The 18260-nt window shown below is 43.1% G+C and overlaps 1 protein-coding gene across 2 annotated transcripts in view; it reads left to right on the top strand.

Annotated features, from left to right (window-relative positions):
* Positions 1-18260, top strand: part of Stac (SH3 and cysteine rich domain) — a 125102-nt gene that overhangs the window by 87805 nt on the left and 19037 nt on the right. For both annotated transcript variants that reach the window (XM_035444611.1, XM_027414743.2), the window contains 2 exons: positions 7657-7721; positions 11772-11860. In XM_035444611.1, coding sequence (XP_035300502.1) covers positions 7657-7721; positions 11772-11860 — 154 coding nt within the window. The remainder of the gene's footprint in view (positions 1-7656; positions 7722-11771; positions 11861-18260) is intronic.

Here is an 18260-nt window from a genome sequence, read left to right as displayed (position 1 = left end):
CCTTCAGGGGCCTCTTCAGGGGCATCTTCACCCAAGGGCATGGAGATTTTGTGCAGGACTGAATGGATTTGAGACAGTGTGCCTGCACCAGTGGCCAGGTCTAGTCATCCTTGGCCAGGGTTTTTCCAGCCTTCTTCTGTGTGAACTGTTTACATTTTGTTTTTCTAGTATGCAGATTTTGTATGGCTTTAGACAAGGCCTTCTGAACCTCATGCTCTGGCCTAGCGCCCAGCCTCACAGGCACCATAACATTAAACATACATGCTTTTCCTCAGTCTCTCCAGCTACTCACCAACCCACCCACATGGACTCTCCCACACCTCTCTGCTCAGGGAATAGGAACGCCACTCAACCATTGGTTAGGCCAAAGTCTTTTGTGTTTGGTCAGTCTCCCCATTTCTTCACACACCTCCACATGTAGCCATCAGCAAATCTACCTATAGCTCATGAGAACAGCCATCACATGCCTACTGCTGGGCTCTCTGTCTCAGTCATCCAGATCTGACTCCATCAATGCTAGCCTGTTAGACTCGTCCATTTGATAGTAAAGACTCCCCTTATTGACAGAGAGCTCTTCTCTCACAAACTGCTCTGAGCAGAGTTATACATTGCAAAGAGCTAGATTTGGCAATTATCATTGCAAAGTGTTATTACTACTTACGAATTCTTCATAAGCTCCTTGAGGCAGAGACACAGCCTGGAGATTTGTGCTCTACCTGCACACAGACCCCTTATCATTTGGGACCCTGTTAGAAATGCAGAATTTCAGTGTACCAGCGGAACAGGTGTGGGTATGTGATTTGTGGTGTTTGAGAAGTAGGGTTAGAGCATTCAGTTTCTCTCACCCCCAATACACACTCTCTCTCTCTCTCTCTCTCTCTCTCTCTCTCTCTCACACAACACACACACACACACACACACACAGAGAGAGAGAGAGACAGAGAGAGAGAGAGAGAGAGAGAGAGAGAGAGAGAGAGAGAGGTGGGGGGAGAGAGCACATTCCAAATAAATGAAGAATGAAGAATAAACACACTCAATGGCATAAAGTTGACCATTTTCCATCTAATCCATGTTAATGAGCAATTCACAGTCATATTGAGAGAGATCTGTGAGAGTGGACATGGTAGCACACACCTGAAACCCGAATGCTCAGGAAGCAGAGACAGGGTGATCACAAGCTCCAGGCCAGCCCAAACTACATGAGCAGCTAGTCACATTTCTTTTAAAGTAAGGAGTAAGGAAAAGAAAAGTAAAAAAAAAAAAGTCATAGCAAGAGAAAGATGCATTCATAGCAAGCCATAAACTTCTAACAAGCTTGGGAGATTTGTGTGCAAGCCCTTGGATCAGCATAGCTTTCTTCACAATGCCGTAGCAGCCTCAGGGGGATTAATTGTGCAGCAGTTTGCTCCAGGCTTTGATTGATCTCAGTCCCTCATCCCTGCAGTCTCAGAGATAATGGGGGGAATGACACTCAAATGCTGCAGTTTCCCTAGGGTCCTCTTGATCGGGACAAGAAGGTGTGGCCTTTCAGAAGTTCTGTGGAACTGGTCACAAGCTCTTCTGAATGGCATGTTTCATCGTGTCCAAAAGGCACACGTAGTTCACATACATGTTATGTCTTCTGCTCAAATGTCCAGCCAGACTTCTTGAGGAACAGCTCTCTCCAGCTTCCTTAGAAGAGTACTCAATTCATGCTAACGTCATTACTGCTAAGGTTTCAGTCTGCGTTCTCTCTTTGGAGTTGTCTTGGGCAGGTCTGAGTCCTGGCTCCAGTTTCCAGTTCTCCTAGATCTGTCATAGATACAGATGCGGAAGGTGTTGGCTTCCACCTTAAGCTTCACTGCTAAATGCTTCACTCATGGCAAAGCAGCATGAAAACTGAGAAACAATAGGCAGCTGCCTGTTTCTGCTCAAAATGGCAGATAACAGCCTTCCCAGCAGCCTTCGTTGCCTGCATTTCACTCTGATCATATTGATTATCATTTCCCTGGAGTAGGAGCAGGGTGTCGGCAATGCACACTCGTAGAAGTACTCTTCCAAAAAGACTGAACCACTCTCTCCACTGATGTCACAAAGCCCAGTGTTGTCTCAGTCTGTACTTGTGTCAAGAACTTTTGCCCAGAAAGAAAAATAAGCCAACTTTGGTTTTGAACATTTGCTTTTGTCTTTAGCATATGTTGTTTCTAGATACCAAATGCTAACTTGTCACCAATAGCGGAGGGAAGAAGATGAAATGGAGGAGGGACAGGAGAGACGACAGGGCAGGGTAGGAGAGTGGGGGAGGAGGGAAGTGGGAAAGAGAGAAAGAGAGAGAGGGAGCTTTCCTTCTTGAATTTACACCCTGAATCCATGTTCCCTGTATGAGCAAAGCAAATAGGAACTTTTGTTTTAAACTGTCAAATGAGATCAGGTCATAATTCATGCACAGAGGCAAAGGCAACTCCTGTCTATGGAATTTAAATCAAGAATGCAAACATTCCCCACAATAAGCTTTCAGCAAACATAATCTAATAATCAAAATTCACCAAACAGGAAAATGTGTTACTATCCCACTGGACGTCCTCTGTGCTAACCATTGCACCACATAGCCACAATGTGCTGCTATCAGGTAGAGGTAGCAGGGTCAGTTAATTTAAGGTCAGAACCTGGGAGGCATATATGTCAGAATTATCAAACAATTACATAAGTAATTTATGTTAAAATGCTTAATATAAACCAGAAAATCTAACAAAAGAACAAGAGACTATCAAGTATGAAAATCTGAAGAGAACTCCAAAAGAGAGCTTCCTGAATATTGTAAAGTAGAAGTGTGTTTGACAAGCTGGATAGGGCATTTGCTACAGCTGAAGAGAGAAACAGCATCTAGAAATACAGAGCCAATAAACAAAGCAAATACCCAGGGCAACAAAGACTGGCATCTGAGAGTAAATGGGTTGTGGAAAGAGAGTGCACAATTCCAGTGTGCATCCAACTTACATACACAGAGATGGGAGTACGAGAACATTCAACAACATTCTGGCTGAGAACTTACAGAACTGATTGAAGACAACATTCCTCAGAGACCTCTCTGTGACACAACAGGACTGCAAAGACAGCTAAGTACGGCTGAGGCTGAAAGGCAAACAATAACGGAGGAATGAAAATCACACAAGAGCTTCTTACAGATTACAGCTGAAGCTAACAGTGATGAATGTTAGCTTCTTTAGAATGAAAGAAAGAGCAAAGGAAGGAAGGAGGGAGGGAGGGAGGGAGGAAGGGAGGGAGGGAGGGAGGGAGAAAGGAAGGAAGGAAGGAGTCTTAGCCTGGAATCATAAATAAAGCAACCACAGTGCCTTTGTTTAGGATTTTATTGCTGTGAAGAGACATCATGAGCATGGCAACTCTTATAAAGAAAAACATTTAATTGGGGTGACTAGCTTACAGTTTCAGAGGTTCAGTCCATTATCATCACGGCAGGGAACATGGCGGTGGCATGGAGGTAGATGTGGTGCTGGCACTGAGAGTACTTACTTCTTGACTCGGAGGCAACAGGAGGTTGATTGACTGTTGCACTGAATCAAGCTTGAGAAAGAGACCTCAAAGCCCGCCCCCACAGTGACACACTTCCTCCAACAAGATCACACCTACTCCACCAAGGCCACACCTCCTAATAGTGCCACTCCCTTTGGGAGTCATTTTCTTTCAAACTACACACAGCAAACACCGTGAGACAAGAAGACATGGAAAGTCAAGAGAGTGATGGGGCCAGGGAGGGGGATCTGTGAGTAGAAGCACTTGCCAAACAAGCCTGCCAACCTCAGCTCGATCCCCAGATCCCACTGTGGATAAAGAACACTGGTCCCTAAAACATGTCCTCTGACCTGCCCACGCATGCCACCTTCACACATCATATACACATGTAATAAGAAATCAATAAAGAGGAAAAGAAGAAAGTGTCAAATGTATGGTTAAATCTAGGCAAACATACATTGGATACCTTACAAAAAAAAAAAAAAAGCAATAGTGCTTCTAAACATTGTTGATAAAATATCTAAAGTGTCCATCTGGAAAACAGACAATGGGCATTCAGTCATCCTCACACTGTTTGAGGGAAGCTTGAAAATATTTCACTTTAGATCTTATTAAAATGTACTTCATTAAAGATCTAAGACAAGATAAAGGATATTAAGATAAAACAAATTTTCCAAACTGCAAAAAGCAACAAAAATGGAATGAATTGAGTGGGAAGGAGGAGCCAACAAATCAAAGAGAAAGCACTAGGAACTCTACCTGAAGTCATCCTCCAGATTCCTTAGACACACACACACACACACACACACACACACACACACACACACACACGCATGCACACACACACAAACACAAGCATCCATGCATGCACACACGCAAACACCCACGAGTGCACACATGAACATGTACGCATATGTTAATAAAAAGTCAGAAAACAAAATATGACACTCCCATCCAAAGACAGCATGAAGATGGTAATCATAAAGATACATTAACTTTTGAAGACAGGCACTAAATCCTGAGTGGATATTACAGAGAATAAAATTTATAAGCTCTAACAATTTTTAAGATGGAAGAGAGTAGGGAATCAAGATGTCATAACCAAAAGGGGAATATAACACACCAAAAAGACGAGACAGTCATGACCAAATTCTCCTGCAACAGCTTGAAAACCTTTTCTAAATGAGCTGATACCAAAATCACCAGAGTGACTGCGGCCCAACTGCAGAGGATGGAATTAGAAATTGTGAGTTTTTCTAATCCTTTTAGAAACCAAATCAATATTTGCACGACAAAACCACCAAGCCTGGACAACTTCATAGGTAAATTCTACCAAACAATCGAGGGACAGAAAATTTCCACATTACATAAACTCTTCCCGAGAACCGAAAGTACGGCAAGGAGGAAGGGCAGGCGCATTCTCTAACTTGGTTTACGAGGTTATTACAACACTGACTTCAAAACCAAACAAGGCCGGAGAAGGGAAAATTGCTAGCCGCTCTCTCTTGAGTGTGGATGCAAAAGTCTGTAGTAAAAGTCTGGTGAGCTGAACCCAGTGATGGACTTTTAAAGGATACTGCAGGGTAACTACATTGGAATTAGACCAAGCATTTAAATTCAAGCCCGTGTATCAGATAATTTACTAATGTAACCTGACATAGTGCCATTCAAAAGAAAAAGGGCATGGGCGACACAGATCCACAAAATGGAAAAACAAAAAGTCCTTTTGTCCACAAAGAAAAAACACTTTAAAGCAGCAAAAATAACAGTTGTTACAATATACCAGTTGTGCAATATACACAGTTGTGCAGTCTACACACTGTTCAATATACACAGTTGTGCAGTCTACACACTGTTCAATATACACAGTTGTGCAGTCTACACACTGTTCAATATACTACACAGTTGTGCAGTCTACACACTGTTCAATATACACAGTTGTGCAGTGTACAGACAGCTGCCTTACTTTTCTCCTCCATTCTGCAAATCAGCTTTAGAAACAGTTTGGAGAGGGGGCACACTGTTCTTGCAGAGGACCTGAGTTCAGTTTCTAGCACCCACACAAATTTGCTCACCAACACCCATGCATATTGGCTCACAAACACCTATAACTCAGATCCAGGGGATCTGACACTTTTTTCTGGCCTCTACAAGCAGTTGCACTCATGTGCACACACACACACACACACACACACACACACACACACACACACACACAAAGACTCCCACTGCCCCTGGTTATACTCTGCTTTTGATTGAAGATCTGAAAAACTTAAGGTCACTTCAAATAATTTTCTCAATGGTTTATAGGAATAATACACATTTGAACTAGAAGACCTGATGGATTTTCAATAAGAGGCTAAAATAATACAAAATTTAAAAAGTGTACACTCATTCCAAACTGGACACTGTAGACTTCCCTGATACGATTCCTTTCTTTAGACCCTCTTTGTTTGTTCCCATTCAATTATTTACTAGTCTTTTGGGAAGAATACAGTTTTATACTTACAGGACCAAGTGTTTACACCAGGATTTGAGGAGGCAATGTAATACCAGAAAAGGGTGTTGCTGGTCTCTGCCCTGTTTCACCAGGTAAACACCAAGTTAAGTGACTAAATGCTTCAGGCACACTCTGTGGAAAGGGATAGCTTACTATATAACTCAGTGATGCTCCATTGGTAGCACGTGGGCACCTTGGACATCCTTGTGCCAATGAAACTGTATCTGTAAACTCTGGAATTATAAACTGAATGCCCTAGATAGTTAAGACTCCTTAGGACTTCTGCAGGAGCTCTTGTTTTGGATGAATTCTTTTAACATAGAATTTCTCAGTCTGTCATTAGCAGTAGAGATGCTGGTGAGATATACTCACTGGATAAAGGGGCTTGCCTCCAAGTCTGACGACCTAAGTTCAATCCCAGGCCCTACATGGTAGAAGGAGAGAACTGATTCTCACTCATTGTCATCTGATCTCCAAAGGCACACTATGGTGTGCCACACACACACACATACACATACACACACACACACACACACACACACACACACACACACACACACACACACACACAGTGTGATTAAAAAAACTAAATGAATGGACAGTAGAGAGAATCAGGGTACCAATGAACCAAACTATATGGATTCCTAGGTATGTACCATCCTATGCTGATGTCTTGCTATTGTGAAGGAAAAGAATGAAGAATAATTATGTTATTCTAAAAAGTCAAGCCATCCACATGGTAGAATAATTTACAAAACAAACCTACTGCATAAGTATGGAAACCCTGTGTCTCAATTTACTCGAGGGAAGATCTATCCAGTAAGAATGGCAAGCTGTCCGTGGTCACTGGACCAGATCTGACAAGTAAAGCTCACTAGGTTTCTGTAAAGAATTCTGGGCAAGTGTGCATCTGGACAGCAAGAATCCCGGAAAAATGTACATCTGGACAATGAGAACTCTGGGCTAGTGTGTATCTGGACAGTGAGAACTCTGGGCTAGTGTGCATCTGGACAGTGAGAACTCTGGGCTAGTGTGTATCTGGAAAATGAGAACTGCCCATCTTGAAGGGTTTCATTATCAAAGGCAATGCCTTCACGCTGATGCCCTAGAACACATGGAAGAGGATTACACAGTCCAAAACTAAGCTCAGAGAAGATCCAGCCAGTGGCCTCAGTACACTGGAAGTAATCAATCAGGGGAATGTTCTGAAGTTTAAAGCTAATGCTTTAAGATAGCATTAAGAGCATCACGATATTGAATGTAAAAATCCTGGTGTTTCAGAAAGGTTACTTGAAAGAACCAAATTGTCTTCTCAAGTGATTCCACACGGTGATCATGCCTCTGCCTCTGAAAGGGCACTCCCAATCGAGAGTTTCAGACACACACCTGGCCAGTGATGGTGGGGATGCATCACTGAGTACACACAGATGGTGGGGTGACAACTGGGGTTGGAAGGATGCTGCATGAGGAGGCAGGGAAAACATCTCTGAAAGAAGAATGAGGTAGAAAGGTAAAGAAGGGGCTGGGCGGGAAGCAGCCAGTGATAAGCTCCAGTTCAGGAAATAATCAAAACTGTCCCCATCGTGCATGTCCCCAAACATGGCTACCAGCCACACAACATGCCTGTGTTCTCTTTCCTCCCTCAGTGTTTACATATCCAGAGAATGGCACCGATGACTTCAGAGACCAAGTAAAGACCATAAACCACCAGGTATGTAGACATCACAGACCGCAGACCAGGTGAGAGTTCCTGGATCAAACTGCCAATCATCACCCAAGTGGGTCACAAAATCCATGAGGGGAGGCATAGTTTCATGTCAAATTCTTTTTTAAAATTATTTGGGGAAAAAATGTAACATGTTTGACAATAAGTGCCAGTGAGGCATGACGTGGCATCATATAATAAAATGTGACATCGTATGATGAGATGTGACACCATATAATAAATACCATGAATAGAAAAGCACAGCATATAAAAGGTGAAAAGGATAAACACAGTATTAATGACATGAACAATTTTCTGCCACATGTTACTATAAGTTAAGACATACTCTACAATGTGTTAATCACAAAATCATATTATGACTACACTGTATGCTATGCATGCATGTATTGTTATATTAGATATGACCATTTATATACACATATAATTACAATAGATTCAAGCAATATTGTGCCCATATACAAGCCTTAAATTATAGCGGAATGAAAGGCCTGTGCAGTGGTTTGGTGGGTGAAGGTGCTTGCTGCCAAGCCGGCTGACCTGAGTTCAGTCTCTGAAACCCACAATTGCCCTCTGACCTCCACATGTATACTTTGGAATATACATGCTACACACACCAATAAATTAGTGTGAAAAAATAATTGCAGGGTTCAAAAGGCTACAATATAGTTTTGTACAAGTCTTATGTTTTAAATTCATAAATAGAATATATTTATTCTATTATATAATGTACTCAAGCATTATGTAATTGTATATATGTAATATATCATTTTAGCTTGTAGGTTATAAAATATAGATGTTTCTATAGCATTGCAATTTTTTGGTCAGTGGTAACAGCTTATATTTATATGACACTACAGGACTCCTTTATAGTATAATAAATTGAGGACTAGAGTAAAACTATCTAACAGGGTTGTGATGAAGTTCAGTTATGTTAGTACAAATAATAAAATATCAGACAGCCTGTAGGCTATCAAAATTTTGGCAACTTTTATTATAATATTTGCAGTATTTGAAAGCCAGTAGATTGTGGTACTGTGACATAGCTTCCAGTCCACTGCCAAAAATCTATGCTTTTTTTCCTCACCACAAATGAACTGATTGTCATACAAATGTCCATGGTCTCTTTGATGTATCATATACCAACTTTCAGCCAACCAATAAGAAGTCAGTGTTAGGGACTCCGAAAAATGGCTCAGTGATTGGGAGCATCTCTTGCCTGTCCTAGTTAGGATTGCTATTTCTGTGATAAAATTCCATGGTTTGCTTAGCCTGCTGTCTTATAGAACCCAGAACCACTTGTCCAAGGGTAGCCCCATCCATAATAGGCCAGGCCCTCCCCCCCCCATTAATCACTAATATCCTACAGGCTTGCCCACAGCCTGATCCTACGCATCTTCTGAATTGAGGTTCCTTTTCTCCAATGACTCTAGCGTGTCAAGATGACATAAAACTAGCCAGCACAAATGACTCCTTGTCAACTTGACACAAACACATCACCATTAAGTCACAACCTTCCCTTTCTAATTCACCCCCAAGATCTCACACTAAAAACATAAATAACTTTAAAAGTCCCACAATCTACAAGTTCAAACACAATACAAGTTCACCCCCTTTAAAATATTCAGTCTCTGATATTCACAAAGAATCTATAAAACAAAAAAAAAATTCAGTCTCTTTAAAAATCTAAAATCTCTTTTAAAAGTTCAAAATCTCCTCTGTGGGATCCTGTAAAAGTCAAAATTAAGCTAAATACTTTTTTTACTTCAGGAGGGAAGAACCAGAATACAGTCACAATCTGAATGAAGCAAAACCAAACCCCAACAGTGTAAATAATCCAGTGTCCAATATCTGGGATTCACTCACCATCTTCCAGACTCCTCCAAAGTGCTTGGGTCACTTCTCTGGCTCTTCCCTCCTCAGCACACATACCTTGTCTCCTGGGCTCAGGCCAGCTCCACTGCACACCTGCTTCTCTCAGCCATCTCATGTTAATGGCATCTCCAAACTGCTGGGGTCTCTTGGACAGCTGGGCTGCACTTTCACCAGTAGCCTCTACTGGTCCCTCTTCAGGGACTCCAACCCTGCCATAGCGCCAAGCCTCAGCTGCTCTCCATGAGCCCTTCACGCCTTCAAAGCCAACACCACCTGAGTGATTCTTACACTACCAAGTGCAAACACCAGCATGGGGTGCAATCTTGGCAGCCTCTGGAATGCAGCTGGTATGTTCTGACTCTGAGGAAACACTTCCCAGAAGACTTTGCCTCATTGATGCGGGTCTTCTTAACCACCACAGATTCCTCAGCTCCAGCTAACCACCAAGGTTTTCGGGCAGTGGTCCTGGTATCTTGCTCATCCCAGCTGATTCTTCAGGCCCGGCTAACAAGAAACACAGATTAACTCATAATAGCAAATGGCCCTCATAGAGTCATTAAAGGACTCCCTCAAACTTCCCTCTGAAACAAGCCAGGCCTCCATCATCTGCACTGCTCTCAGCATTCTTGTCTTCCAATCCCCCACAGAACAGCTTGCCAAGCTTTGAACACTCAATGGCTTTTCCAAACCAAAGTTTGAAATTCCTTCCACAATCCTCCCAAAAATACGTGGTCAGGTCTGTCACAGCCATACCTCACTAACCTGGTACCAATTTCTGTTTAAGTTAGGGTTACTGTTGCTGTGATACACCACCATAACCAAAGCAACTTGGAGACGAAAGGGTTTATATGGCTGACCTTACTTCCACATCACTGTTCATCATGGAAGAAAGTCGGGATAGGAACTCAGAGGGACCGGAACCTGCAGGCAGGAGCTGATGCAGAGGCCATAGAGGGGTGCTGCTTACTGGCTTGCTCCTCATGGCTCGCTCAGTCTGAACCCAGGACCACTTGCCCAGGGACAGCACCACCCACAGTGGGCGGAGCTCTCCCACACCCATCACTAATTAAGAAAATGTGCTGCAGCCAGATCTTAAAGAGACATTTTCTCAACCGAGGCTCCTTCTTCTCCAATGACTCTACCTTGTGTCAAGTTGACATAAAAATTGCCCTCACATCACACTTTCAGAAGACCCAGGTTCAGCTCCTGGCAAACATATGAGGTCCCTCACAACCATCTATAACGAATAAATCCTTTTATAAATGTCTATTTAGGGAAGCAAATCTATTTTATGCCTGTTCATATGTCTTTCTTTTTTTCAGAGAAAATGTTCTCACTTGGGGCAGAGGAGGTGGCTCTGGTAGTTAAAGTTCTTACCACACAGTCCTAAAGACCAGGGCTCAGATCCCTACTGCCCACATAAAAGCCAGGTGGGCGTGGAGGCTCACTTGTAATTCCAGCCTCAGAAGATAAAAACAGGGAATCTGCAGAGAAAGCTGACAAGAGAAACTAGCTATATCTGCAAGCCCTGGTTTTATTGAGAGATCCTGCCTCAATGAATACGGTAGAAGAGAGATTAGGATGAGTCCTAACATAAGCCTGCACGCACACGCACACACACACACACACACACACACACACACACACACACACACACACGCACGCACGCACGCACGCACGCACGCACGCACACACACACACACACTTAAAATGGAAAAAATAGGAAGAAAATATTCCCATTTCTGACATTTTTCATTAAGAACTATTGCAAAAAAAAAATCACCTTTCTGACACATTTCAAGCATTTCAATAGCTTATAGAGGAGTATAACTCCAAAATTCAAAGTAAGCTAAGGAGCTGGGTGTGGTGGTACATGCCTTTAATCCCAGCACTCAGAAGGCAGAGGCAGGCAGATCTTTGTGAGTTCAATGCCAGCCTGGTCTACATAATGAGTTCCAAGACAACCAGGGCTATGTGGAGAGACCCTGTCTCAACCAATCAATCAGTAAATAAATAGAAAGCTAAGGTTGTGCAAGAAGCCTTAGTAACGGCCATCAGTTTTGACTCCTGAGAGCTGTACACCGACACTCACGGCAGCTATTTCTTCATGTCCATTTTCTTCCTCTCTCAATTCCGCTCTATCTTTTGTATCTTCTCTGGCAGGGGCCTCTTTCTAAAGACCCATTACAGATGAACACCTACGTTGCCTTGTACAGATTTGTACCCCAAGAGAATGAAGACTTGGAAATGAGGTAAAAAATATATATATATAAAGTTAAAATTAAATTAATGAAAGACAATGTTAAAGTGGTTATTATTTTTCTATGTAAAAAAGAAAAAAGGCATGGACAGTGAGGTGGCTCAGAAAGTAAAAGTAAGCTTTCTGATCTGAGTTCAAGCCCAGATCTGTGATAAAAGGAGAGGACTAACTCCCAAGGCTAGTCTTCTGACCTCCACATGTGCACTGTGTCACACACATTCACAATCATGCATACACACATATACACACATACATGCAGACATATATACACTACATACATGTATGTGCATGTGCACACATGCTCAGGTACATACACTCACATATGCACACATACATACTCATATGCACACACATACACACAGTCATGCACACACACATATGTATACATACATACACACACACATACACACATATACAAGCACCCACATTCACCACACACACATACACACACAAAAAAAATAAATAAATAAGGTTACACCATTACATTATACTACTACTACTACTAACACCACCACCAACAATCCCATGGGAATCACTAAAACAGTGACTTGTAGATATCTTTATGCATCCTCCCCCATCCATGGGGCTAACATGTGAGCTACTTACTAGGTTCTGTCCCAACTGTGTTATTCAGCTGGTCTGTGGGGAAGCCAGAAGGTGTGCTGGCCTGGGGACCACACTTTGCAAAGCACTTCTTTGATCCACGGCCCATGGGACATGAGTGTTTCCATGCAGGTTAAGTATCGAATGTGGTTGACATGCAATGGGATCTAATAGATAATCAAAGGGTTTATTTTAATCCCCAAGTTAGTATTGATGGAAGAGTTGAGCTACAACATTCAGGGTCAATCTCCTGCCTCCTGCCTCCTGCCTAAGGTCAGCTTGGTTTGAGTGTGCCTCTGAGTGACACTAGGACCTTCTTAGAGCTGTGTCAGGGTTTGCATCTGGCCTCTCATTTTGCTTCATATAATGACATGTGGATACTGTCATGGGCGAGGACTGGAGCCTGAAGGGCATCCTCTGGGGTTCCTAGGTGTTTGTGTCACCAAACAATAAGTTGGACAGGGACACATAGTGGCAGAGAGAATATGTTGCAGAAAAAGGAAACAAAAACCACTACCTTCAAGGAAGTATTGAACCAAAGCTTGGGGAGGAGGTTCCATGGAACCCGTGCCTGGCAGACTGGCACCTTTGCCGGGTCCTTCATGTATGGCATGCTTCGCTTTTTCAATTTCTTTGTGTATGCTCATGTCAGCCTTGGCACAGAGGTGCTCCAGTCTGGTTTCTTTGTGCTGATTTTGACTTTATTCTCCACCCTACACCACTGCCACAGTGGTTCTGAGTTTTCTCCTCCACTTGGTAAACTTGCCAGGATGAACTCACTGTCAGGCATGTAAGCATTGCCTGATTTGTCCTAGAATGCTGGGAGAGGGTGTGGCATTCTTCAGGTGGTCTCTGTTTCTTCAGGGACAGTCCAAATACTTGAGTCATTGCCTCGCTGGCGTTGTGCTATGGGACCTTCAGGCAACGGTTCACAGTTGACTATGAGAATGGCAAGAGTGCAATGTACTGAGTTCCTTGAGATTGCCATTTGGGTGTGTAGAATTTATAGTGGAGTACTAGAGATGGCTCAATTGGTAAAGTGTTTGCTTGCAAGCATAGGGACCTGAGTTCAATTCCCCAGAACCTGCTTAGAGGAAGAAGAGGACAAGGAGACGTGGTGGCACAAGCTTGTAACCCCAGAGCTTAGGAGACAGAAATGGATAGACCTTGGGACTCCATAGCCAGCTTAGTCTACTCAGAAAGTTCCAGGCCAGTGAGAGATACTACCTCAAGATTCAAGGTGGATAGTTCCTCAGGACAATCTCTGGCCTCCACAACATACCCATGCACATACATGTGTCCCTACAGACACACACCAAAAATAAATTTAAGATGAAAAGGCTCCCTATGGTGCTGGCCCCACTGCTTTGTTAGACTCGTATTCTGAATTCCCTGAAATGTTAACAGCAATTGCAGAGCAATACTGAATGTTACCAGGGACATTGAAGGATGGCTGGCTTTGTGCTGGCTGTTGTAAGTCTGTGTGTTTATTTTTTGTTGGTTGCAGGCCATTAAAAGCCAAGATGTCTGGTCACGACTCCAACATTTACAATCTGCTTGCAGGCAAGCAGAGCTATTCATTCCCAGGAGTGAAATGCCTGCATTTTGTAGGCTGCAAGATTGAAGTGATAAATCACACTTACTTTTATTTATTTTTTTATTTACTTAACATTTTTTTTAAACCAAGGCATTTCAGGTTCCCATTTTTAAAAGCCAAGAGCTTGCTTAGCATATTCAAGGCAATACCAAGAGGATTGGGTATAATTCCTTGAATGAGTTAAGACTTTGTGAATTATCTTTTCCTCCTCGAGCCATAAGTGGAAAAATCATTTTGATAAGATACTATTCTTATCTGCCTGCATACCTACCCTGGGCAGCTTTCTGGGTACCTTCCTTGGGAAAGAAAGCAAAGGAGTAACATATAAGGAACGTTGGGAATGTGAATTGGGGAACAAGAAAAGCCCAAATGTCAAAGCCAGCCATCAAGAGTCAGATAAGTCATGGCTTCAGTAGATACCTTAGCGATTTGCCTGGTAACAGGGAAAGCTTTGCCTACCAGAGGCCAGCGATGCAGGCTTCTCCATGGTCCTCCATCTTAACTTACCTTCCTCCTGACACCCACAATTACTGGATCAGGGCATCCCCCTGTCACTGCCTCTCCAAAGGGCTGTCCCCATGGAGAATGCAGCCCGTGTCCCCTGGCCTCCAGTCTGAGAGGTTTCCCTGAGCCCCATGTCCAGAATGTACTCAATATTCATTCTCTACTCACTGGTCTAAAACCTAGTATACCTGTCCCCTCACATGTGTCCAGATTGTCGTCAGGGTGCTGCCTGGTCTCTGTGTTCCAACTTTGTGACCCCCCCCCCGCCCCGGTACTGTTCACCATGGGTGGAGCATGGATAGGTGCACCTAACTAAACCCATGAGTCAGGAGGAAGGGTTCCCTACCCTGCTTCTCACCCAACCACAGAGCACAAAGTCTCACCATGAACTTCAGCTCCATCATTTTGAAAATGAGAACAATCAAGTTGGGCTTCTAGGATGAGGTGGTCAGTCACAAAAGGTAACAATAGACAACACACTGTAGAAACTTTACCATTTTAATCCCATACTACATCGGTTCTGTATTGTTCTATTTTGTTGTGTTGTTCTATTTTATTGCTGTCTCACTCTGTAGCCCAGACTGACCTCAAACTCGGGATCTTGCTGCCTTGGCCCATGGGTGCTGGGATTATAGACATGTGTCACTGTGTCCAACTCCAAAGACCTCCAAAGGTAGATTTTTTATTTTCAGAGTAGAGGGATGGAGGAGAGGAGGAAGAGGGACAGAGAAGACAGCACAAGTTTACTAGATGCTTACAAATGCAGTGTAGCACCTCTTGGCCTAGGTGTGAGTCCCAGGCAAGTCACTCATGCAGTTATATGACCCCCACATGTCTGGAGAAGCCACACAAGCTGTCTGAGTCTTTACCCCTGAACTTGTAGGAGATGCCTCAAAGGAGATTGGCTTCAAAGTCCTGGTGTCCTCCATTGTCTTTGGATTTAAGACCTTATTTGTGGAGACTCAGAACTTGCACAGTTTCATCCCTGCTGGCCTCTGTTTTATTTCCAGTCCCTTTTCCCTTCCACAAAAGGACCATAGGCCCATTTGACAGGGGATCGTTCCTTTCTGTAGTCTGTGTTATCTTACTTACCCTCCATCACTCACACACATATACACATACACAGACACTCAGACACACAGACATACGTGAATACATACATACACACACATGCATGAATGTGCACACATGCTTGCATGTGCATACATACGCCTGTTTACCTCTTGACTTTCTTCATCCTCTTGGTCCTACCTCAGCAACCCTTGATTGTGGGGGATTCTCTCCTGGTGGCTCTATCTGGATTATTTCTTTCAGAGAATTTACCTCAACTTATAGTCATACAATTCTGGAACTATCTAGTTATATCTGCTTTCCCTGTAAACGCCCTTGGGAAACTCTACCTTCAACATTCACAATGCAACTAGCCCCAGTATCTCTACTGCTAGGAGCATGAGAAGTTTGCAAAACAAAGGCTTGAAGTCATTTCTTCTTATTCACACCAAGGCATGTTAAACAATAGAAATAACCTATATGTAAATCATCAAGAGATGTATTTAAATCATCAAGAAATATAAATGACCAAGTACACACAAAGTATTCAGAAACTCTGAAGAAAAGGGTGGAGAGTAAACAAAAGAGTGAAAGGGTCAAATTCATATTTCTGTGACCACGTAGTGTCTATTTTAAAGAATCCACTTTGGCTTTCCACATCTAAGTCATTTTCATTTTTATTAGCTCTCTTCAAACAGATTTATATGATAATGGCCATTTTTCTTCAGATGGGGAAAAGAAATGGCAGGTCCAGGATGAGAAAGGCTTGGGATCCAAGACAGGCAAAAAAAAAGGAATTGCTTTTTCAATATTATTTTGTTCTAAGGAAGATATAAATTAATGACTGTGCATGACAGAACACCTAAACGGAGAAAGAGTTCCAGAGAAAAACACATCTCTTTTACACCAAATAAGGGTTTAGAATTGTGAATCACCAGGCTCCTTGAAACGTCAAGTCTCTGACATTCCGTGGGTGAGTGTGAATGAGAGCAAGCAATCATGAGTCTGGTTAGCTAGTACTTGAATGGAAGCAATAGTGTGTCTAGTTATCTAGTGTTTGAATGGAAGCAACTGTGTCTTGTTATCTAGTGTCTGAATGGAAGCAACAGTGTGTCTGGTTAACTAGTGTCTGGATGAGAGCAACAGTGTGTCTACTTATCTAGTGTCTGAATGAGAGCAATTGTGTGTCTGGTAGTGTCTGAATGAGAGCAACTGTGTGTCTGGTTAACTAGTGTCTGAATGAGAGCAACTGTGTGTCTGGTTAACTAGTGTCTGAATGAGAGCAACTGTGTGTCTGGTTAACTAGTGTCTGAATGAGAGCAACTGTGTGTCTGGTTAGCCAGTGTCTGAATGAGAGCAAACAAGCGTGAGTCTGGTTAGCTAGTATCTGGATGAGAGCAATTGTGTGTCTGGTTAACTAGTGTCTACATGAAAGCAAACAAGCATGAGTCTGGTTAGCCAGTATCTGGATGAGAACAATTGTGTGTCTGGTTAGCTAGTGTCTGGATGAGAGCAAACAAGCATGAGTCTGGCTAGCCACTATTTGCCAGAACCCTGGAGATGGGTAGCCTGAATTCATCACTTCTGAATTTTCTCTTCTGAGTTCGACACTGAGTTGAAAGTGACTGTAACCTATACATGGCTTTTTCCAGGGTATATTCTCAAGGAGCTGTCCCGTTTGAGCTCAAGGGGTCACAGTGCTGGGAGGCATGTGAAGCGCAGACAGAAGTTACAACTCAGTGTGAGGTGCTGGCCTTCGGACACTGTTGGGGTGCTACAACACACCCTAGAAGGACACCCAAACAGTCTTGGGCCTTCAAGGCAGGTTCTACAAGGAGGCAGCATCAGCACTCGGCTTGCAGAACTTTGCTTGTGAGAGTTGGGGTAAAGGAAAAACTTAAGCTCCAGAACTAGAGAAATTCAGTAAGAAGCACCAAGCAGGGGCCAAATGCCAACCCAATTACAGAGCAGGTCTTGAAAGTCTGGGGCAGAGGCACACGGTGCTGGCTTCTTTGCCAGTGACACCACTTGTGTTCTCTGCCTTCTGGGAAGCTGGGAAGGAGGGCCCTTATTAAGAATGTGGGTAGAAAGCAGAGGCTGGGCCTGGAGCCCAGGGAGGCTGAACACATTGGCTTTGGTCCTACCTGTTCTTTACACCCTACGTAGATGTTGGTCAGTGTCCTCTCTGAAAAATCTGAGGATCTAAGTAGTTTTTTTTTAAACTGTGTATATGGATATGTGTGCATGTGTGAATACCATGTGTGCAGAGGTGTGAGCCATATACATATATGCTCATGTACCTGTGAAGGGCAGAGAATAGCTCTGAGTATCGTTTCTCAGGAGCTGCCTGCCTTTATGTTTATTTTTATTTCTTGTGACAAGGTCTCACTCTGGCCGGAACTCACCAATTGGCTGGGCTGGGTAGCCAGCGAGCCATAATAATCCCCTTGTTTCCACCACACCAGCACGGGGATTACAAGTGTGCACCACCAAGCTCTGCTTTGTTTTTTTAACATGCTCTCTGGGAACCAAGCTCAGTCCCTGACCAATTAAGCTCTCTCCCCAGCCTTAATTTTATTCTTTATTGACATAGTTTCATGTGTTTGTAAGATGCTATATGGTAGTTTAGTAAATGTGT

This window comes from Cricetulus griseus, chromosome 4 (assembly GCF_003668045.3).
Source record: "Cricetulus griseus strain 17A/GY chromosome 4, alternate assembly CriGri-PICRH-1.0, whole genome shotgun sequence".
Taxonomy (NCBI): domain Eukaryota; kingdom Metazoa; phylum Chordata; class Mammalia; order Rodentia; family Cricetidae; genus Cricetulus; species Cricetulus griseus.
Note: the sequence above shows the minus strand (reverse complement) of the source record. Positions and strands in the feature narration are given on the sequence as shown.